Source organism: Ranitomeya imitator, chromosome 4 (assembly GCF_032444005.1).
Source record: "Ranitomeya imitator isolate aRanImi1 chromosome 4, aRanImi1.pri, whole genome shotgun sequence".
NCBI classification, from domain to species: Eukaryota; Metazoa; Chordata; class Amphibia; order Anura; family Dendrobatidae; genus Ranitomeya; species Ranitomeya imitator.
The window spans coordinates 581,924,088-581,948,552 of record NC_091285.1 but is presented as its reverse complement, the minus strand read 5'-3'; the positions used below and the strand labels follow the sequence as shown (position 1 = coordinate 581,948,552).

Genomic DNA, 24,465 nt, shown 5'->3' with positions numbered 1-24,465 from the left:
GTCTTCTTGGGAATGATGCAACAAGTTTTTCACACTGGATTTGGGGATCCTCTGCCATTCTTCCTTGCGGATCCTCTCCAGTTCCGTCAGGTTGGATGGTGAACATTGGTGGACAGCCATTTTTAGGTCTCTCCAGAGATGATCAATTGGGTTTAGGTCAGGGCTCTGGCTGGACAAGTCAAGAATGGTCACAGAGCTGTTCTGAAACCACTCCTTTGTTATTTTAGCTGTGTGATAAGGATCATTGTCTTGTCAGGCTACGTTCACATTCGCGTTGTTGGGTGCAGCGTTGGCAACGCAACCAACAATGCATGTACACAACGCAGCGTTTTGCGATGCATGCGTTGTCTTAAGATCGTACAGAGCAGGAATTTTGGCGCAGGGAAATTGCTACAAGTAGCGTCCTCTGCGCCCTGTCTGTGCGTCAATATGACGCATGCGTCGTAAAACGCAATACAACGCATACCGGCGCATGTCCATGCGCCCCCCATGTTACAGATAGGGGAGCATGACGCATGCGTCGGTATGCGTCGACAACGCTGTGCCCATCAACGCAAATGTGAACGTAGCCTTAGAAGGTGAACCTTTGGCCAAGTCTGAGGTCCAGAGCACTCTGGATAAGGTTTTCATTCAGGAAGGATATCTCTGTACTTGGCCCCATTAATGTTTCCTTCAATGGCAACCAGTCGTCCTGTCCCTGCAGCTGAAAAACACCCCCATAGCATGATGCTGCCACCACGTTTCACTGTTGGGATTGTATTGGGCAGGTAATGAGCAGTGCCTGGTTTTCTCCACACATACCGCTTGGAATACTTATGACCATGTGATATTTCAGTTTTTATTTTTTATTAGATTTGCAAAAATTTCTACATTTCTGTTTTTTTCAGTCAAGATGGGGTGCAGAGTGTACATTAATGTGAAAAAAATGAACTTTTTTGAATTTACCAAATGGCTGTGGTGAAACAAAGAGTGAGAAAATTATAGGGGTCTGAATACTTTCCATACCCACTGTAAGGCTAGGTTCACATCACGTTAGCGCATTCCATTTATCGGATTTGTTTCAAAGCGGCATTATTGCTATGTAATGGATCCATTAACGCACCCATAGACTTCAATTAGTGGAATGCATCCTAACGCATGTCAAAATCGGCATGCATTAGCGATGGTCCTTTGAACATGGACTACCATGTTTTCGGGTACGTTACGGCTAACGCACAGCGAACAGAAGCGTTTGCTGTGCATTGAACTCTATTGCTAATGCATACCAACGCAATGCAACCTTTCGTTAGAGCGATCGCAAAAATAAAGACAATTTGGGACACATTGTAAGCGCATCCGTTTAACGGAATGCCCTAACGCGATGTGAACCTAGACTTAGTCCTCTCTCCCACTTGCGTATGAATACACAGTGAAATGCGACAAAAAATCGGATTGCACTCGAACCGATATTATTCAATGAGGCAATGCAGAACTGCATATTTTGTTCTTAGGTGTATTCGGCATGTTGATATTTCCCACCAAAATCAGTACAGCGCCCCTGCTCACAACCCACAACCTATTTTCTGCTCTGTGCGCACAGGACCTGTGATGAGGTCACAGGAGGGGAGGAGTCAGGGGTCACATGATCGGGACCTCCATGGATTGCAGGACTCTGCTGTGATGGTTGCCATGGTAAGCTACCTTATGTGTGGGGTCAGGAGAGGTTTACAGTGTGGATGTAGCAGAGCGGTGTGTGTACAAAGTGTACGGAGCAGAACTGAATGTGTATGAGGTGTACGGAGCTGAGCCGTGTGTGTATGAGGTGTATGGAGCGGAGCCGTGTGTGTATGAGCTGTATGGAGTGGAGCTGAATGTGTATGCAGCGGAGCCGAATGTGTACGAGGTGTATGGAGCGGAGCTGAATGTGTACAGAGTGGAGCCGTGTGTGTATGAGGTGTGCGGAGCAGAGCCGCTTGTGTATGAGGTGTACGGAGCGGAGCCGCTTGTGTATGAGGTGTATGGAGCAGAGCCGGGTGTGTATGAGATGTATGGATTAGAGCCGCGTGTGTGCGGAGCAGAGCCGTGTGTGCAAGGTGTACGGAGTGCAGCCGCGTGTGTATGAGTAACTATGTGTGGCCATTATACGGTACGCAGTATCATGTGCGGCCATTATACAGTATGTAGCATCATGTGTGGCCATTATACATTATGGAGCATCATGTGGGGCCATTATACAGTATGGAGCATCACGTGTGGCCAATATACAGTATGGAGCATCATGCGTGGCCATTATACAGCATCCAGCATCATGTGTGGCCATTATACTGTATGGAGCAATATATGGGGCTCATTATTCTGTATGGAGCACTGTGGTGCCCAGAATACTGTATAGAGGACTATACTGTCTGATTTATGACCTACTGTAGAATGTACAATAGTTATGAAGGGACTGTATTTGAGATGGGAGCCTCATAGGGGGGCTGTACTGTATATGTGTTTGGGGGGGCGCCGTTTTGAAGTTCGCCTCAGGCAGCAGTGTGGCTAGGTTCACACCTGAGTGTGAGAAAAAAAATCGCATGCCATGTGGACCATCAATATGGCATGCAATTATTAAATCCAAAATTCCGGTGTATGTGTCATCTTATTTTTGAAGGTGCTATGGGTATTTGTAATTGGGACTTGTGATCCCATGGGACTGATATTTTATACGCTAGTGCTAGCGAGGCCTCCCAGCAATTATACTCACTCCCTGAAAGTCCCTAAGGTAGGCAGGATAGGCAGCACATGCAATCTAGTTCTGTTCATTGCTACAATGCCCCTTTAACAGTAAGCCAGAATTTGCTTTATGGAGATTTAAATGCCTTTATAAATGGCTTCCCATTTAACATTACTTTTTTTGTCTAATATAAACAAAGGCGCTTTTGGTTATGGACGCCCCTGAGAGACAGATTTGCAATCCGGAGAGTCTGTGTGAGCAGATAAGAAACACATGAAATGACGAGCCATGCCTTGTAAATTAGATTGTTAGCAGTAACTTGTTATTCTTCTTTCTAAATGAAGATATTGAAGGGGACCGCTGGGAAGACGAGAGTGAAAGACATCAGCAATTGTCAGGACACTCAGGTTTTCACTGCTCATTCACCAGAGTGCATGCTGGCGCATCTGCCAATGGGCAAGCAATAAGCGGCAGCTACAGGCATAGGGGATTCATGGACAGCATATTACAATGATAATTCAGATATCACACCGTAATAAAGACACGAGCAGCTGGAGAGCTTGCTGGATTATGGAGACGACTGCCAATATCAAGTATACAAGTAGTCTACATGGAGGCAGAGCTGGGTAGCCACTACAGGGGCATTTTCCCAATGTTTACAAATAAATGTATTTTGTTCATTGATATGAATAATTAAACTAGCCCCGGTGTATTAATAACTTTTGGTACAACAAAAACAATATTTTTAGTCAATTGACCATGAGTCCAGAAATCTTGATGGTTCAGTAGTATGCAAAATTATCCTGCAAGTCTATAAATCCAGCGGGTAGAAAAAACTATGAAAAAAGCTGAGCGCAAAGAATGTGGCTGACATCCTTTGTCCAACAATAACCTGATGCTATAACCAATGTACATGGACAGATTGTTGTTGCTGATCTTTGTCATCTAGGATGCCTCCTTTCGTCTTTCAAATGGGGGACTATTAATATTCCACATTGGATAAACTGAGAGGTGTATTTAAACCTAAAATGGCCTCTATAGAGAAGACACTACCAAATCCATGATGTTCCAGATCAAGGATGTTGGAGGGGCTTCACCTACTTTTAGAATGTAATGCAGGTGCAACTTTCTTCTTTTTTTTGTGATACCATAAAGTTATTCTTCTACTTAAGATGCAGAGGATCCTGCTCTCAGTACTGTAATAGTATGGCTGCTTCACCATTAGCACTAATGGTGCCCATACCTATGAGATAGCTATAGTTATGGGGTCCATCTAGGTTCTGGGGTTTTTGTAGAATGGAAGAAAATGTTCTACAGTATATGCAGGTCTATTTTACCCCATTCTACAAAACAGACACCAAATAGACATCATAATAATCAAAAGTACTGCTCTGCTTTTGTTTGACAAGAATTGATGCAGATCGTTTAGTCTATCCGTTCCTAAAATGAGCACGTGAACAGAGCCTCAGATGAAGGCTCATTCAGCCAACAGCTATCTCCCTTGATCCCCATTTACACGAATGCTGGTCCTAGTAATCATGTTCTTTCAGTGGAGAGGGGGAAGAAAACCACTGGCAAACTTCTTATCTCCCTGGAGAACAAAATTATCAGGTGTTTCCATATACACTGCCCAATCCTTCACTACCTTGCCATCTGTTGGGTGAGTCAGGAAGTCTGCCTAGTTTTTGTTTTTTAACTTCAGTCCATTTGGCCACATTTACATTTTATGAGAATACACTTACCATCCGGAGCTACCGCCTCCCCAACACCCCGGAGCTACCGCCTCCCCAACACCGGAGCTGCCGCCTCATCACTATCGAAGCTACCGCCTCACCAACACCGGAGCTACCGCCTCACCAACACCGGAGCTACCGCCTCACCAACACCGGAGCTACCGCCTCACCAACACCGGAGCTCCTGCAACCCTCAACCTACTGTCTCCTTCCCCATAATCCTGTAGAATGTAAGCCCGCAAGGGCAGGGTCCTCGCCCCTCTGTATCAGTCTGTCATTGTTAGTTTGTTTACTGTATGTGATATTTGTAACTTGTATGTAACCCCTTCTCATGTACAGCACCATGGAATCAATGGTGCTATATAAATAAATAATAATAATAATAATAATAATACAATGATCGTACTGATTAATTTATTTGGCGTTATATAACAATTCAAAGCAAACCAAGTGCTAGAAATTCTCTTTAAAAAATTTGAAGTTGAAGTGTTCACAATGAGCCTTGATCACTTTAGCCAGGGCTGGAGATCCACAGAAGAAGACCTGCACTTTTCCCTTGTTCTCTGCTTCAATTTTCTGGAAAACCTAAAAAATGAAACAAAATTATTGCAATAATAAGAAAGACCAGAATCCACAGGACAAAAGAAAATATTAATATTACCTTATTCCAGTCTGGACGCCCTGGCTGGGTTCGGGTCTTTAGCCCTGTAATAGAGTCTCTTTCTTCTTTTTTAGCGAGAAGGTCCAGAGCCATCTGTAGTCCAATGGCTTTCATGTCATTCTTGCCAAGAGCTGATGTCATATACATATGCATCTCGAGAAATCTACCTGGGAGAATTAAATGGGTGCATATTTTCTAAATTAGAGCTCCTAAATTAGAGCTCAGATTTAGTATTGGCTTTTGTGTATGTCACCACTCACAGTGTCCTGTATACATTTTTTTTTTTTGCCAATATGGATCCTATTCACACGCTTTATGATCAGGTGACGAATCTCACCCAAATGATTCAGGATCTTGTTAAAGAGCACAAGAACCTTGAATCATCACAGTTCCATTTACAGAGACAGGTGTCTAGCTTTATGAAAGTCCCCTATAGCTTTTCAGTGGTGGCAGTGACTGTGATGTCTGTACCTTCAGCTGCGCAGTTATCCTTTTCCGAATCTGCAGTGGGCCTTCCTGATAAAGTTTTGGGAGAGAAGAATCGGTTTAGGGTATTCAGGGAGAGGTGTAGGTTATTTTTTACCCTGCGACCTTGGTCTTCAGGGGATGAGCCCCATGGGTAGGAATAATTATGTCCCTCCTTTCCACAAGCCCCGAACGAGTTTCTGTTGATGCCTTCTTTGATGCCTTAGGATTTATGAATAATAATAATAATCTTTATCATCTTTATTTTTATATAGCGCTAACATATTCCGCAGCGCTTTACAGTTTGCACACATTATCATCGCTGTCCCCGATGGGGCTCACAATCTAGAATCCCTATCAGTATTTTTTGGAATGTGGGAGGAAACCGGAGTACCCGGAGGCAACCCACGCAAACACGGGGAGAACATACAAATGCCTCGCAGATGTTGTCCTTGTTGGGATTTAAACCCAGGACTCCAGCGCTGCAAGGCTGCAGTGCTAACCACTGAGCCATCATGCTGCCCTGACAGGAACCTGACAGAATCCAAGTCGCTGAGGCTAAAATCATGAACCTGATGCAGGGGAGCCGCACCGCTGAGGATTATTGTACCATATTTCGACAATGATCTACCGAAGTTCAGTGGAACGACATAGCCCCCACATGTCAATTCCATAGAGGTCTGTCCGATTCTTTTAAAGATGCCCTGGCTCTTCATGTTCCCCCTTGCTCTAGCCCTATCCCAGGCTATATGGATGAACTGCAGAATTCGTGACAAGCGTGGTGGATTGCAGGATGCTTTGTATATTCCTCTTAAGCATGTCCATTTATGCAAGGAGGAGCCAATGGAGGTTGGAGTTGCCAGTTTCTGTGCTGTGGAGAAAAATGTAGACTCTGTTTATACTGTTGTTTTCTGTGGATTTAGAGATCTGCAAAGTACAGTGCTTGTCTCCGTCAACCAAACTATTTGTACCTGTGTAAGTACGTTTGCGTCTGTTTCAGGAGTTTCATGATTCCATATTGAGTGGTCATCCTGAGTTCACAGCTGCACAGATAGCTATTGCTAGCCTCTTTTGGTGGTCGTCTATGAATAATAATATTAAAGATTTTGTATCTGCTTGTAAAGTTTTTGTATGTGCTAAGGTCTGTCATAACCGGCCGGCGAATTGGCTCCATTTCCAATGCCAGATAGATCGTGGACTCATCTGTCCATGGATTTCATCATGAATTTGAGTGTGTCTGGTGAGAAAACTGTTATTTGAGTGATGGTGGACCGATTCAGTAAACAGGCTAATTTTATTCCTTTGCCAAGGTTGCCTAATGCAGAAAACACTTTCCAGGTTCTTTATCTGTCATGTCGTGAGATTGCATGGAATTCCTTTTAATATTGTGTCAGATACAGAAGTGCAACTTGCATTCAAATTCTAGAGATCTTTTTTTGTAACCACTGGGAATTAACTTGTCATTTTCCTCTACTTACCACCCTAAAACCAATGTTCATACAGAAAGGACTAATCAATCTTTGGAAAAATTTTTTTACAGTGTTTTGTTGCAGGTCAGCAGGAGAACTGGTCTTCATTTGTATCTGTTGCTGAGTTCGCTTTTAATAGTTGGGTCAATCAGTCCACTGGAACTTCGCAGTTTTTTGTAATTATGGTTTTCTTCCTCGTTTTGGTGAATTTTCTAGGATAAGTTCTGAATGTTCTGGAGTGGAGGTCACCATACAGAAGCTTGGGGATGTCTGGTGGGAGGTTCAAAACATTATTCAGGCCGCTCAGCTTCGCCAAAAACAGAAGGCTGATTAAAAAAAAAATGTTTGGCGGGTCCAGTGCTTAAGTTTAATATTTTTGGATGGCAACCAAACCTTATCACCTACTTTAAAGTACAGACGGTGAAGTTGGGTATAAAGATTTTGTTCCCTATGAAATTGTGGAAGTTGTCAATCTATCTGGTAGCTTTTAGGCTGAAGCTTCCTCCATCTCTTTGCATCCCTAACGTCTTCCTTCCCTGTTAAAGGAATTTGTCCCTTTGATTTTATCTCCCTCATTCCCACCTCCTTCAGTTTCAGTCTATGGTAATTTAGAGAACGAGGTTCAGAAAATCATGGATTCTCGGAAGGCCCTCCAGTACCTCATCCATTGGAAGGATTATGGATTGGAGGGGGGTTCCAGGCCTATCTGTGAAGGCCTATTGTCTTGTCAGGGCTTTCCATTCTAGGTTCCCTGAGAAACTGGGGGGCCACTGGCCCACATTAGAAAAGCAGGTAGTGTCACGATTCAACACTCATGGTGTCCTAAGGACACTGTGAGTGACAGCTCAGCCACTGTATAGGATGAAGGGCATGCTGGGCTGTCAGTATTGTGAGTGACAGCCTAGCTATCCATTCAGTCTTGGCCTGTGGGGTTTCCTCCAGGTGTCACCTGCTCAGGGTGATTACTGGCTATTTAGCTGGCTGGAAATGGTCAGACCATTGCCAGTTGTAGCCTTGCTTAGTGGTGTTTTGCTCTGTACTTTGTGTTCTAAGTTTCTGATCTTTGCTGCTGGACTTTAGATATGCCTTTTGTCTACTAGTTTGTATTAACCCCTTTGCCTTTGATACACTCTGACCTTAGTTATCTGACCCATAACTTTGCCTCTGAATATCTGTTTGTCTAATCCCTTGTCCTTGACATACCCTCCTGACTTTTGACCTCAGGCTCCATGACTTCCCCTCCTCACGGCTTGCCCGTGAGAAGTGATGTCACAGTGTAACCCATTTTAGCAATCAGGCAAAAATCCAAAGCCAACTCCAGTGAGACAGTACTGCATTACTGTATAATAATAAGTCTATTTCTGTGTGCATTATACATGACATTGTATAGATGCCAAAAATACTTTAAACTATAGAAGCAGATTGATTGATTTGTAGTGTGTAATGTCATGGCTACCCTGTACATAGCATTCTTTTCTTCATGTTTTCTGTGTATCTGGTTGCTGTGTAACTGATTGGCACATATACATTGGGGTGACGCACTATTTGTAGAAAGATTTTAAGGCTTTTTTTGTCTTAAATCTGCATGCTGACACTTGATCAGTATGGGGCTGAGAAAGGATCTGTAAATTGAATACAGCCATTGGGAAAAAATATACATGTGTATTGCTGAACATTTTATTCTTGAATCATGGAACAGAGTATCATGTCATGTCTGTATATTGGGAGCCAAATTATTTTCATCACCTCTGTGCGCCAAGCAAAATAAAAGAGCAGACCCTATTTCGATGCAGCAGTGAGGCATCTGCAAAAGGTATATAACTGTAGGGTGATTAAAGTAAAATCATACTATCTCTAGACAGATGCTAAGTTAATGGGGTTTTCCCATGAACAAATTATATTTTAATTAATAAATCTCATAATAAAAATAAGTTCCACAATTGGATGTGTTAAAAAAATGTTCCTGTGCTGAGATAATCTTATAAATGTGCCCCTGCTGTGTACTGTCTAATGTCTGTGTCTGACCGTACAGGGACATGGTCTGATCATATCACATCTCCTGGGTGAGTGAGGAAGCAAAAGAAAGTATACAGACATTACAGCACGGGATCACAGCTGGTTCTTTCTGTGTGGTAAAACATTTCCTGACTGTTTAAAAACAGTGTTTTACCTCAGAGAAAAAAAAGTTTTATCTCACAGAAAAATATGTTTTACCTCACAGAAAGAACCATTTGTGATCCCATGCTGTAATGTCTGGTTCTTTCTGTGTGGTAAAACATTTCCCTGGCTGTTTAAAAACAGTGTTTTACCTCAGGGAAAAAGTTTTATCTCACAGAAAGAACCAGTTATGATCCCGTTCTATAATATCTGTATACTTTCTTTTGTTTCCTTCCCTGCCCAGGAGATGTGATCTCCTGCCCATGTCCCTGTACAGTCAGACACAGCCATTACACAGTATACAGCAGGGGCACATTTATAAAATTATCTCAGCACAGGAACATTTTATTTAAACACGTGCAATTGTGGAAATTATTATTATTCCAAGATCTATTGATTAAAATGTACTTTGTTCATGAAACAATCCCTTTAAGTCCCATTAGAGAGGTCACCTGATCATGAGGCAATATGGCACTACTCTTGGGTCAAGAGTATTATGGGCGGCCATAGAATAACCCTTCAAAATTGCACCATTTATCTTTATGGTAGATCAAAGCTTTTTTTTTTTATATTAAGCCCCCAAATATCTGCTTCCCAAAATCTAGTTACATATTAAAATTATGGCTACCTGCAGTCGCTTCTAGGTAGAGGTGACTGTATACAGATTTCTAGCCCCTTTTTTGTAAGAATGGCAGGGTTTTTGGGATATCCAATCTAAGACCCAGTGAACTCCTTTAAATGAATGAAGCATGGAAAAATAATTAAACCATGAAGGCGCCCATGAACACTTTTGCCCAGGAGGACACACAATTCTCAGTTAACTGCAAAGAAACCTAGAATGAGAGCTATGTATTACATCATGTGACAATCTGCACAACATAGGTCATCCATAGATAGTCTTTATAGCAGAACTAGTCTATCCAGTCATAGAGAAAACTACTTACCCTCAGGTTCCTCATCAGCTTGGTCCAGCTCTAGCTTGGTTAGCAGGCTGACAAACCATTCAAAAAATTTCTGATCTCTGTTAATCCAGATGAAATCCACCTAGCAAACATGACATGATATTTACTAATGTGCAGAGTACATTCGTTATGTATTCCTGTTGTACTTGAGTGTAGATTATATGTCAGAGGGATTTTACATGACTTTATATGCAACAGATAGGCCATAAGCATGAGATAGCTGTAGGTTGAACATTCATTCCCCCGACTGCTATCTCTCCGGACTCCTACATTCACGAGCGCTTGGCTGAGCCTTCATATGTTCTCAAACGGGGAGAGGAACCACTGCAAAATGTACAAAGCTGTGCCTGATAAAGAAAGGCTTTCAACCCATTCAATCACCAGATCAATATTACCTACTAGATATACATGCTACAGTGGTATAATAATATATGCCATGCATCAAAACATATCTAGCCGCAGAAGTCAGTCAGCCACCCTGCAATGGCCACTGGACAATTGTGGTTTTACATGGCCACAATTCCAATATATTGATCAACTGAGTAAATACAGTCTATACTTGTTTATAATACCAGCCATACACATGAGATACACATGATATAGCCATATACACGATTGTTCTTCAGACTGCTGCCTCTGATGACTTCCCCATACACATGAATGTTTGGCTTTGTAGAGTGCTCAACACTTTCTTCAGTGAGGAGAGAGGAAAAAGCTACTGCCTAACATCTCCTAAAAAAAAACAACAAAATTCCACCTGCCAGATCCTTTTACTCTCCGAAAGGGGACATTTAGGAGGTCACCATACACATCAGATGGTCAACTGATTCCGTTGAATTTGTTAGGTTCAGCTGACTTTCATCTAATGTATATGGGGGCTTTAGTCCTCTACAAATGGAGCTAGAAGATGGAAGTCCCAGTCAGCCCACCCCCTCTATGACATCTATATAGGACTTATGGAGAGGGGTAGTCCAATTTATTGCATATGTTTAGCCAAGTTTACTTAGCAGTTGCTGCATATTTCATGTAGCCGCTTACCTTTCTTAGCTTCATATCATTGTCTTTCAGTGTCTCACACCAAGAGTACATGCAGTTGGGACAATTCTGTTTCCTCATTCGATATCTGATAGATAAAAAAAATTACAAAATAGCACAAATCTAAGCACAATTCAAGCCTCAATTAACCCCAGCACCTCTAAGGTCCGCAGGAAAGGTAATTATTGCTTCTTTCTCCACTTATAAGCCCCTAACTCTCAGCCTACGGACAAAGCATCTCAATTCAGTCTTGCTCAAGACAATTCACACTGCCAGGTCAGCGAGGTTTCAGGTTACACCACTTAGAAATGGAAGAAGGGTCCATGAGGACTGAACTCCAGAACCAATCAGAAAATGTTAAAACATAACTTTTACTGTGCAATTAAAAACATAGAATCCTAGAATGTTAGAGTTGGAAGGGACCTCCAGGGTCATCGTGTCCATCCCCCTGCTCAATGCAGGATTCACCAAACTATCTCACATGGTGAGAAAAAGCAAAATAGATCAAAAAGGTTAAGGATCCATAAGCTCATACAATTTGGGTTAGCAGCCCTTATACACAGCTATGAATAAGGGGTTTTAACCCGAAACGCGTAAGCTTATTGTTTCTTAATCTTTTGAATCATTTTTTTACTTTTTCTCTCCATGTTTTTAATTGCTCAGAGAGAGCCTGTATGTTGTGACTGCCACACAGCCGCGACACATGCAGCTGCAGCGCCGGACATCTGATTAGCTCCAGTTAGCCGGGTTCCCACTGCAGCTTCTTCGGTAAGCACTATAGCTTGCCGAATAAGGAGGGAGTTGACGATGTTCGCTCATCTCTACTCATGAACCCATCTTCCATTTCTGAGCTGGATACCAGCCTGGTGTGTTCCTACACTGCTTGTGTGGTGCCCAAGGGTCCTGGTCGTCACAGTAATGTCGCTTTCCTCACGGGGAGAGTGATGCTACGTTTGGAGGCAAGAAAGGATAACTGTAACCAGGTACCAAAAACATGCAATACATTCACACTCCAGGCCACCAGGGGGAGCTTTTGATCCTATTTACTAGGTGAATCCCCATATATATATATATATATATATATATATATATATATATATATATATATATATATATAACTGGTAGTCTATAGGGAAAGTGAGTGAGTTCCAGACAGCAGTCTGAGGAGGACAGAGGGTTTACGGAGCCGTGTAGGCCACAGTGCTACAGCTCCTGGAAAGAGACATTTAGAAAGCCGAATTGATTGCAGTCAGTGTGCAGGAGAGTATACCAGAGGGAGACCAGCCCCGAGCAGGCTGCCTCCTTCTGAGGCGCAGAAATCCAGTAGCCAGACACCGAGGTTGTAAGGACCTCCACGCCTTACATCAGAGACCGGCAGGACAGCTGAACATCAAGTTCCCTGTCCGACCCAACATCCAGGAGGCACGGTGACACCCTTCAGAGCTGGGTCATCTAAGAGATCCTATAAACAGGCTCAAGTCACCAGTCATACGGGTTATGTCCTATCCTACCCGGGGGACACAGAGTGAGAGAGATAACATCTGTGAGGACCTTATGTGAAGCTTCTAGCAGTAAGAGACTACACCACTACAGCGCAAAGGAAGGCTTCTATTTTCCACCTGGATAAGGGGACTCTGGACTTGCCTCCAATTCGGCCGGACCCTACCTGCCCTGTGATCCAGTGCACTGGACTGCGGCTGCCGAAGTTCCTTACTGCACCCCTCACCATTCTACCATCTTCACACTGTAAAGCTCTGGGGATCTACTTCACCTGTGGGAAGGTATACCATCTAGCTGCCATAGCATCACCCCAGGGGGGGCCCTTAAAGCAGCATTGGTCACCCTGACCGAATACCACAGGTGGCGTCACGAACATAAACCTTATTTCCTTAATATACCTTTCCCCTTACATGGGCACCCAGGGCCACGGACCGGGTCGCAGCCTTTGTGACATTCCCCTATGAACACCGGACCCGGTACCGAGTACCCCACGGCCCTGGACCGGGCGCTCCACTTGCACCCCACCCTGACTAAACAAGGTCTACCAGGATTCCTGTTATGACCTGGTGGTTAGGAGCACCCGGAATGACCTGATAGTTAAACCTCATACAGGACGAGCTCTGGGATGTGGGAGCTCTGCTGACCGCAAGCCCTAATCCTATCACACACACTAGAAATAGCCGTGGAGCGCTCCTGACCAGACCTAGGCGCCTCTTCACAGCCTAAGAACTATCTAGCCCTAGAGATAGAAAATAAAGCCTACCTTGCCTCAGAGAAATTCCCCAAAGGTAAAGGAAGCCCCCCACATATATTGACTGTGAGTAAAGATGAAAGTCACAAACGCAGAAGTGAAACAGGTTTCAGCAAAGGGAGGCCAGACTTACTAAATAGACAGAGGATAGGAAAGGTAACATTGCGATCAGCACAAAAACCTACAAAAGACCACGCAGAGTGTGCAAAAAAGACCTCCGCACCGACTCACGGTGCGGAGGGGCCACTCTGCATCCCAGAGCTTCCAGCTAGCAAGACAAAATCATGAAAACCAGCTGGACAAGAAAACAATGAACAAATAATGACTATCAGGAACTTAGCTTCTGCAGGAGAAGGCAGGTCACCATAGAGATCCAGGAGCGAACTGAACCAATGCAAAAACATTGACAGCTGGCATGGAGTAACGATCTGAGAGGAGTTAAATAGAGCAGTCAACCAAAGGATAAACCACGTCACCTGTGTAAGGAACCTCAGAAGCAGCAGCTTCACTCACAGCCACCAGAGGGAGCCCATAGACAGAACTCGCCGAAGTACCATTCACGACCACAGGAGGGAGTTCGACAACAGAATTCACAACAGTACCCCCCCCTTGAGGAGGGGTCACCGAACCCTCACCAGAGCCCCCAGGCCGATCAGGATGAGCCAAATGAAAGGCACGAACAAGATCGGCAACATGAACATCAGAGGCAAAAACCCAGGAATTATCTTCCTGACCATAACCCTTCCACTTGACCAGGTACTGGAGTTTCCGTCTCGAAACACGAGAATCCAAAATCTTCTCCACCACATACTCCAACTCCCCCTCGACCAACACCGGGGCAGGAGGATCAACGGAGGGAACCATAGGCGCCACGTATCTCCGCAACAACGACCTATGGAACACATTATGGATGGCAAAAGAAGCTGGAAGATCCAAACGAAATGACACAGGATTAAGAACTTCAGAAATCTTATATGGTCCAAAGAAACGAGGCTTAAACTTAGGAGAGGAAACCTTCATAGGAACGTGACGAGATGACAACCAAACCAAATCCCCAACACGAAGTCGGGGACCAACACAACGCCGGCGGTTAGCGAAACGTTGAGCCTTCTCCTGGGACAATGTCAAATTGTCCACCACATGAGTCCAAATCTGCTGCAACCTGTCCACCACCGCATCCACACCAGGACAGTCCGAAGGCTCAACCTGTCCTGAAGAGAAACGAGGATGGAAACCAGAATTACAGAAAAAAGGAGAAACTAAAGTAGCCGAGCTGGCCCGATTATTAAGGGCGAACTCAGCCAAAGGCAAGAAAGACACCCAATCATCCTGATCAGCAGAAACAAAGCATCTCAGATATGTCTCCAAAGTCTGATTAGTTCGTTCGGTTTGGCCATTAGTCTGAGGATGGAAAGCCGAAGAGAAAGACAAATCAATGCCCATCTTAGCGCAAAAGGACCGCCAAAACCTCGAAACAAACTGGGAACCTCTGTCCGAGACGATGTTCTCTGGAATGCCATGCAAACGAACCACATGCTGGAAAAACAATGGCACCAAATCAGAGGAGGAAGGCAGTTTAGATAAGGGTACCAAATGGACCATCTTAGAGAAGCGATCACAAACCACCCAAATGACGGACATCTTTTGAGAAACAGGGAGATCAGAAATAAAATCCATGGAAATATGCGTCCAGGGCCTCTTTGGGATCGGCAAGGGCAAAAGCAACCCACTGGCACGAGAACAGCAGGGCTTAGCCCGAGCACAAATCCCACAGGACTGCACAAAAGAACGCACATCCCGTGACAAAGAAGGCCACCAAAAGGATCTAGCCACCAAATCTCTGGTACCAAAGATTCCAGGATGACCAGCTAATACTGAACAATGAATCTCCGAGATAACTCTACTAGTCCATCTATCAGGGACAAACAGTTTCTCCGTAGGACAACGGTCAGGTCTATCAGCCTGAAACTTTTGCAGCACACGCCGCAAATCAGTGGAAATGGCAGACAAAATTACCCCTTCTTTAAGAATACCCGCCGGCTCCGGAACACCCGGAGAGTCAGGCACAAAACTCCTTGACAGGGCGTCAGCCTTCACATTCTTAGATCCCGGAAGGTATGAAACCACAAAATCAAAACGGGAGAAAAAGAGCGACCATCGAGCCTGTCTAGGATTCAACCGTTTGGCAGACTCGTGATAAGTTAAATTCTTGTGATCCGTCAAGACCACCACGCGATGTTTAGCTCCTTCAAGCCAATGTCGCCACTCCTCGAATGCCCACTTCATAATTGCGCTCAGCAGGCGAGAATTTTCTAGAAAAGAAGGCACAGGGTTTCATCACCGAGCCATCAGAACTTCTTTTCGACAAAACAGCCCCTGCTCCAATTTCAGAAGCATCAACCTCCACCTGAAAAGGGAGTGAAACATCTGGCTGGCACAACACAGGGGCAGAAGAAAAACGACGCTTCAACTCCTGAAAAGCCTCTACAGCCGCAGAGGACCAATTGACCACATCAGCACCTTTCTTAGTCAAATCAGTCAACGGCTTAGCAACACTGGAAAAGTTAGCGATGAAGCGACGATAAAAATTAGCAAAGCCCAGGAACTTCTGCAAGCTCTTCACAGATGTCGGCTGAGACCAATCGTAAATGGCCTGAACTTTAACAGGGTCCATCTCGATAGTAGAAGGGGAAAAAATGAAACCCAAAAATGAAACCTTCTGAACTCCAAAGAGACACTTTGACCCCTTCACAAACAAGGAATTCGCACGAAGGACCTGGAACACCATTCTGACCTGCTTCACATGAGATTTCCAATCATCCGAAAAGACCAAAATGTCATCCAAATATACAATCATGAATCTATCCAGGTACTCTCGGAAGATGTCATGCATAAAGGACTGAAACTGTTGTGAATTCTGTGGCTGAATTCACTCCTGTGGTCACAAGTGGTTTGGTTATCTTCTCGTCATATTCCTATGAAGGTTTCCTCTCCTAAATTTAAACCTCGTTTTATTGGTCCGTATAGGATTTCTGAGATTCTCAATCCTGTGTCTTTTCGTCTGACCCTCCCAGACTCCTTTTCCATACATAATGTATTCCATAGGTCGTTGTTGCGGAGATACGTGGCACCTATGGTTCCATCTGTTGAGCCTCCTGCCCCGGTTTTGGTGGAGGGGGAATTGGAGTATATTGTGGAGAAAATTTTGGATTCTCGTGTTTCTAGACGGAGACTCCAGTATCTGGTTAAATGGAAGGGTTATGCTCAGGAAGATAATTCCTGGGTTTTTGCCTCTGATGTCCATGCTCCAGATCTTGTTCGTGCCTTTCATGTGGCTCATCCTGGTCGGCCTGGGGGCTCTGGTGAGGTTTCGGTGACCCCTCCTCAAGGGGGGGGTACTGTTGTGAATTCTGTGGCTGAATTCACTCCTGTGGTCACAAGTGGTACTGCAGCTTCTGAGCTTCCTCCCTCAGGTATTCTGGTGAGCTCGTTGGCTGCTTTGTTATTTAACTCCGCCTGATTCTTTCTTCCTTGCTCCTTGTCAATGTTCCAGTGTTGGATCTGAGCTTCTGGATCTTTCCTGTGGCCTGCTGCTCTGCTTAGATAAGTGCTTCTTTGCTTTTGTTGCTACTTTTTCTGTCCAGCTTGTCAATTCGTTTTGCTGGAAGCTTTGAGACGCAAAGGGTGTACCGCCGTGCCGTTAGTTCGGCACGGTGGGTATTTTTGCCCCCTTTGCGTGGTTTTTTGCTTTAGGGTTTTTTGTAGACTGCAAAGTTCTCTTTGCTATCCTCGCTCTATCTAGAATATCGGGCCTCACTTTGCTGAATCTATTTCATCCCTACGTTTGTCTTTTCATCTTGCTAACAGTCATTATATGTGGGGGGCTGCCTTTTCCTTTGGGGTATTTCTCTGAGGCAAGTCAGGCTTGTTTTTCTATCTTCAGGCTAGTCAGCTCCTCAGGCTGTGCCGAGTTGCATAGGTATTGTCAGGCGCAATCCACAGCTGCCTTTAGTTGTGTTTAGGATAGGTTCAGGTATTGCGGTCTACAGAGATTCCACGTCTCAGAGCTCGTTCTATTGTTTTTGGGTTATTGTCAGATCACTGTATGTGCTCTGATTGCTGGCACACTGTGTCACTGGATTGCCTACATAACATGAAACACAGATGGAGCATTAGAAAGCCCGAATGGCATAACCAGGTACTCAAAATGGCCCTCGGGCGTATTAAATGCCGTCTTCCATTCATCACCCTGTTTAATTCGCACAAGATTATACGCACCATGAAGATCTATCTTGGCGAACCAACTAGCCCCCTTAATCCGAGCAAATAAATCAGACAGCAGCGGCAAAGGATACTGAAATTTGACTGTGATCTTATTAAGAAGGCGGTAATCAATACAAGGTCTCAAAGAACCATGCTTCTTGGCCACAAAAAAGAACCCTGTTCCCAATGGTGACGACGACGGACGAATATGACCCTTCTCCAAGGATTCCTTGATATAACTCCGCATAGCGGCGTGCTCTGGCACAGATAAATTAAACAGACGGCCCTTAGGAAACTTACTACCGGGAATCAAATCAATAGCACAGTCGCAATCCCTATGAGGAGGTAGGGCACCAGATTTGGGCTCTTCAAATACATCCCGGTAATCTGATAAAAACTCAGGGACTTCAGAAGGAGTGGAAGGTGAAATTGAGAGCAATGGAACATCACCATGTACCCCCTGACAACCCCAGCTGGACACAGACATAGATTTCCAATCCAACACTGGATTATGGACCTGTAGCCATGGCAACCCCAAAACGACCACATCATGCAGATTATGCAACACCAAAAAGCGAATATCCTCCTGATGTGCAGGAGCCATGCACATGGTCAATTGAGTCCAGTACTGAGGCCTATTCTTGGCCAAAGGCGTAGCATCAATTCCTCTCAATGGAATAGGATACTGCAAGGGCTCCAAGAAAAAACCACAGCGCCTGGCAAACTCCAAGTCCATCAAATTCAGGGCAGCGCCTGAATCCACAAACGCCATTACAGAATAGGACGACAGAGAGCAAATCAGAGTAACGGACAAAAGAAATTTTGACTGTACCGTACCAATAGTGGCAGACCTAGCGAACCGCTTAGTGCGCTTAGGACAATCAGAGATAGCATGAGTGGATTCACCACAGTAAAAACACAGCCCATTCCGACGTCTGTGTTCTTGCCGTTCAGCTCTGGTCAAAGTCCTATCACACTGCATAGGCTCAGGCCTATGCTCAGAGAATACCGCCAGATGGTGCACAGCTTTGCGCTCACGCATGCGCCGATCGATCTGAATGGCCAAAGACATAGACTCATTCAGACCAGCAGGCGTGGGAAATCCCACCATGGCATCCTTAACCCTCCGTCACATACAATATTCGGACTAACGAGTTCACATACAATGTGCCTGTCAGGCGCCTGCTGGAAAAATACCTATAATATTTAATGTTTGCAATTTCAGAGCTCTAAAAGTGATCAGTGACCTTCATAGGGATGTAATAAAAGAGACTACACATAATCAGTTGCAAAAAAAAACATTTACTTAACATAAAACTAATAACTATGAAATACAAACTTTTCAAAACTCCCGCCAAATAGTCCCCTGTTCGACTCTCTCAAAAAAATGTACAAAGAAAATTTTTGAACACAAACTTAATTTTAAGGTACCTTAAGTACTATTAAAAACATATTCAATCAGAAGTAGATGCTGAGGTTTCCCCAGAAAAGTCACACTTGCAGAGCAAATAGCAAGAATTACACACCATTTTTGCATGTGTCAGGCAAATTGCTTTATGACATTTGAGACATTCATAATTTGAAAGCCTTCTGGTTCCGCTTTCCGTTTGGCAGGTGGTGCATCTCCTTCTTTTGTGAGGTGGTGCAGATGGTGACTTTTCACCATCATCTTCTGGGCGGAACCTTTTGAGCTGAACTTGAAGGCGAGAGGGGATACCGATTGTTTTCACGCTTCTCCTGCGTAGCTCTCCAAGTACTAGTTCATGGGCCAATTTTTTCAGATACAATCGTCTACGGAGTGGTTCAAGCTTGTTTTCAAGATAAATTACTTGTGAATTTATACCACCCAAATTCAACATAGCAAAAAATATGACCATTGGCCAGCGTTTGATGTTTCTGCTGACGTTGAAAGTGGAGCACATCTGATCTGCTGTATCCACACCCCCTTTGGTGGCATTGTAAAATGTAATTATCTCCGGTTTCTTTTCTGCCCCAATCCCAGGATCGATGGCAGCATCATCATGAAGTGTTGATAGAAGAAGTACGATTTTTTTGGCATGTGGTACATAGGAAACTAAAGCCTTTCCATTATGGAATGCAAACATACTGCTGTACTGTTGTCTCTCTTTCACACTTACAAACTGTGGCGGCAATTCCTTTTTGTTTTTTCTTACAGTTCCCACATATGACAGCTTCTGAATTTTCAGATAATCAATCAGATCACAACTTGTAAACCAATTGTCAGCTGTAATATTGCGACCCGATCCAAATAAGGGTTCAGCCAGTCTTTTTACAACATCAATGGGTTTGTTGCTCACACAGTAAGGACCTTCTGGTTGTTTTCCTGCATAAACTTCCAGGTTGTAAGTGTAGGTCTTACTGGCATCAACAAGGGCATAAATTTTTATTCCATATTTGTTTGGCTTTGATGGAATATATTGACGAAAGGCACATCTACCACGAAAACCAGGGAGCATTTCGTCAATAGTGAGATTCTCTCCAGGGTAATAACTTTGTTTACAGTTTACAACAAATCTTTGAAATATATCACGAATTGGAGCAAGTCGGTCATGTGTTTTGCGTTCGGTTAGGGTAGTTCTGTCGTCAAACCGAAGGCAACGAATTAGAATCTTGAATCTGTTTATGGACATAACAAGGCTAAATTTTTCAACTCCATCCCCATCTTTACCCCAAAGTTCCTCCAAACTTTGTCTATTTGCCCTATAAGCTCCTGCAAGGTACAGTAATCCAAAAAAAGCACGCAGTTCTATTTCATCTGTGGGCTTGATGGTTCTGTTGCAGATGTACTTGTCCTTTATAATGTCTATATATTGGTTGGTATATGTGACAATAGAGTCCAGAATGTCATCTGTAAATATACTGTTCCAGCATTCAACTGCAGTTTTTGCATTATGTGCAGTTCCTATTACTGCAGGAAGGTGAGTAATAATGTTTAAAGGTTCCCTACGTTTTTTCTGGAATGGCTTCTTGTTCCATTTAGTATTTTTATCTTTTCCAATATAATATGATTCAACTTCTTCATCCTCACCACTGTCACCATCTTGCTCTGTTTCAGAATCCAGGACACATTCTTCCACCTCATCATGAGAATCAATGTCACTTTCCTCTCCTAAATCCTCATTCAGTGTGAGGTCTCTATCATCTAACAGCATGTTTGTTACTTCCTCAACATCAAGTTGTTTGGATAAATTGTACATTTTCCTCTCCATTTCAGCAGATAATCTGAAGCAAGAGAAGGAATATGTTAGGGAACTACTGTATATGCCTGAGCAGCACACTTTCTTTTATAAAATCTCCCTTATTTCTATGAAATATCCTCACATTTTGTGCTATACATTCATAAAACAAGCTAAATAAACTATTGTGATGAATAAAAACATAAAATACCAACCTTACTGAATGTGACGTATTCACATACAATGAGCCTGAGAGATCTGTGCAGCTATATCCTCTCCCCTGAAGCTCTGAAATCCAACTGTGATATCAGGTTTCACAGACCTTCAAGAGACAGGAGACTACCTGGAGGGAGGGGGTTTCCTCACAATCTGGTGAGGAAGGAGAAATGAAAGTAAAAGAGAAGCGCCTGTCAGATCAGTTGTATGTGACGGAGGGTTAAGGGCTTCAGAAAGACCCTTTCTGAAAATTGCCGCCAGGGCACATTCATTCCACTGAGTAAGCACAGACCACTTTCTAAACTTGTGACAGTACACCTCCGCTTCATCCTGACCCTGACACAAAGCCAGCAAGATTTTCTCTGCCTGATCCACTGAATTTGGTTCATCATAAAGCAACCCAAGCGCCAGAAAAAACGCATCAACATCACGCAATGCCGGATCTCCTGGCGCAAGGGAAAATGCCCAGTCTTGAGGGTCACCACGTAACAAAGAAATAATGATTTTTACCTGTTGAACGGGGTCACCAGAGGAGCGAGGTTTCAAAGCTAGAAACAGTTTACAATTATTTTTGAAATTCAAGAACCTAGATCTATCCCCAGAAAATAAGTCAGGAATAGGAATTTTAGGCTCTAACATAGGATTCTGAACCACAAAATCTTGAATGTTTTGTACCCTTGCAGAGAGATGATCCATACAAGAGGACAGACCTTGAATGTCCATATCTACACCTGTGTCCTGAACCACCCAAAGGTCTAGGGGAAAAGAAAGACAAAACACAGTGCAAAGAAAAAAAAAATGGTCTCAGAAGTTCTCTTATCCCTCTATTGAGATGCATTAATACTTTGGGCCAGCTGTACTGTTATGACCTGGTGGTTAGGAGCACCCGGAATGACCTGATAGTTAAACCTCATACAGGACGAGCTCTGGGATGTGGGAGCTCTGCTGACCGCAAGCCCTAATCCTATAACACACACTAGAAATAGCCGTGGAGCGCTCCTGACCAGACCTAGGCGCCTCGTCACAGCCTAAGAACTATCTAGCCCTAGAGATAGAAAATAAAGCCTACCTTGCCTCAGAGAAATTCCCCAAAGGTAAAGGAAGCCCCCCACATATATTGACTGTGAGTAAAGATGAAAGTCACAAACGCAGAAATGAAACAGGTTTCAGCAAAGGGAGGCCAGACTTACTAAATAGACAGAGGATAGGAAAGGTAACTTTGCGATCAGCACAAAAACCTACAAAAGACCACGCAGAGTGTGCAAAAAAGACCTCCGCACCGACTCACGGTGCGGAGGGGCCACTCTGCATCCCAGAGCTTCCAGCTAGCAAGACAAAATCATGAAAACCAGCTGGACAAGAAAACAATGAACAAATAATGACTATCAGGAACTTAGCTTCTGCAGGAGAAGGCAGGTCACCAGAGAGATCCAGGAGCGAACTGAACCAATGCAAAAACATTGACAGCTGGCATGGAGTAACGATCTGAGAGGAGTTAAATAGAGCAGTCAACCAAAGGATAAACCACGTCACCTTTGTAAGGAACCTCAGAAGCAGCAGCTTCACTCACAGCCACCAGAGGGAGCCCATAGACAGAACTCGCCGAAGTACCATTCAGGACCACAGGAGGGAGTACGACAACAGAATTCACAACAGATTCCTATGTGAATACAAGTAGTTTTCCCACTGAATTGTCCTTCCTGGAAGGTGAGCGGATTTCCATTTTTTCCATACCTTCAGATTACACAGCCTATTATACTTTTGGGAGAAAGGACAGGGGAGAATGAGTGAGGAGCAGAGTGAGAAAACAAGCAGAGGGAGACAAAGTGAGATTGTGCTGAGTTTTCAAACAAGGGTTTTACTTTACCCAAGAGCTAAATTCCCACCTAAAGTAATCAGCACCCAGTGCATAATCTCCTCCATGCTGCTTCTGTCTGTGTCCTAACTATGGACTGAAAAGCGGGAATCCCTTTCTGTGTACTGTGCTGTGTGTAAGAAAGATCACATCAGCTAGTCTCTTCCCACCAGCTCAGAGTCAATTAAGAGATAGAAGAGCCTGCGGACGAGAAAACTGCAGGATACAAGTCATAGATAATCTTATTCCTCATGATCACACTAAATAGCTTATAATGAAAAGTTACTTGGATGGACAGTTACCCTTTAATACTTTTTTTCACACCAGCATTTGCAAGATAAAGAATTTTTGGCATCCGGGGCTAAAAAATGTGCAGCTCTTCCCTCAGGGCCTCAAAACAAGGGACAATTGTATAAAACAGCTTTTATAAGCTCTAATAGTGCTCTAATGGCATTACATTATTTTAGGAAGCCATGTAAAGAAATATAGTGTTCTTTGTTGAGGGTTTATAGGACAAACTAACACAAAAGTCTTGGAGCACGGCCAAACCAAACTCTCAGAAGCAAAACCTCCACGATAGCATTTAGTACCATTTAGTTTTTAATATTTTTAAACAGATTTGGACTCGTCATCTGGATTAAAGTTACCACAATGGTAGGAAATTTAAAACTGAAAAGAAAAAAAACAGATAAAGTTTCCTCTTATCCAAGTAAAAGGAAATCTGTTATGGCATATGAGTTCCCTAATCTGCCACCACAGAGCTGTAAAGTAGCGTGTGATACTTGTGAATAGTCGTGTCTGAGCAGTCCAGGCGTAGTCATCCAGTCCTTGCAATATCTGGCACCGTGCATAGATGAAGCGCTTCACTACAGATGTTCTGTTGGCACTTGACTTGACCACTCCTGACTCAAGGACCGCCCACATGACTAATCACACGTCATGCTACTTTCTAACTTTGTTTTTCCTTTATTCTAAAAGAAAACCAAACACCTGATCTATGCTGCCAAATCCATGGACAACATGTATCAAGCCCTGGCTGTATTATCTCAGCTAGGTAGGTATGACTCCGGGCGTTTCAGAGAAAAACACACTATAAAACCCGCCAGGGACTGAAATTGTGCTATAAACTAGTCTGATAGGTGAGTTCCCCATCGGCTCCTTCCTGCCTTCTGCCCTGGAAACAGGTTTCTGCCTATGTACGATTATAGCCAGACACCTGTTAATCCAGGGCAGTGGGCAAGGAGAAGCCGCCGAAGACCTGCATATCTGATTAGCCTGTAGCGCGGACTCTGTCCCCAGAGGCTATTAATGTATGTTTTTCTCTTAAAGGCTGCAAAATTTCAGAATGACACATACCTGACTAACAGCCAGTGCCTGATACATGCGGCCCACGGATTGTACGCCATGTATCAGCTGTCCGGTTCTCTTTAAAAGAGTTGCCCGATGAAAACAAGTTATCACTAGTATGCTCGTTACTTGAGTTTCTCCGAGCTTGTTTGGGTGGTC

At 43.8% G+C, this 24,465-nt stretch overlaps 1 protein-coding gene across 1 annotated transcript in view; it reads right to left on the bottom strand.

Moving 5' to 3' along the window:
• Positions 1-4,868: 4,868 nt before the first annotated feature.
• NOX5 (NADPH oxidase 5) overlaps positions 4,869-24,465 on the bottom strand; it is a 62,202-nt gene continuing 42,605 nt past the window's right edge. Inside the window, exons 13-16 of the mRNA XM_069762420.1 lie at positions 11,181-11,265; positions 10,125-10,224; positions 5,090-5,256; positions 4,869-5,013 (exon numbers count right to left, since the gene is read on the bottom strand). Of these exons, the coding sequence (XP_069618521.1) occupies positions 4,882-5,013; positions 5,090-5,256; positions 10,125-10,224; positions 11,181-11,265 (484 nt within the window). The 3' untranslated portion in view covers positions 4,869-4,881. The remainder of the gene's footprint in view (positions 5,014-5,089; positions 5,257-10,124; positions 10,225-11,180; positions 11,266-24,465) is intronic.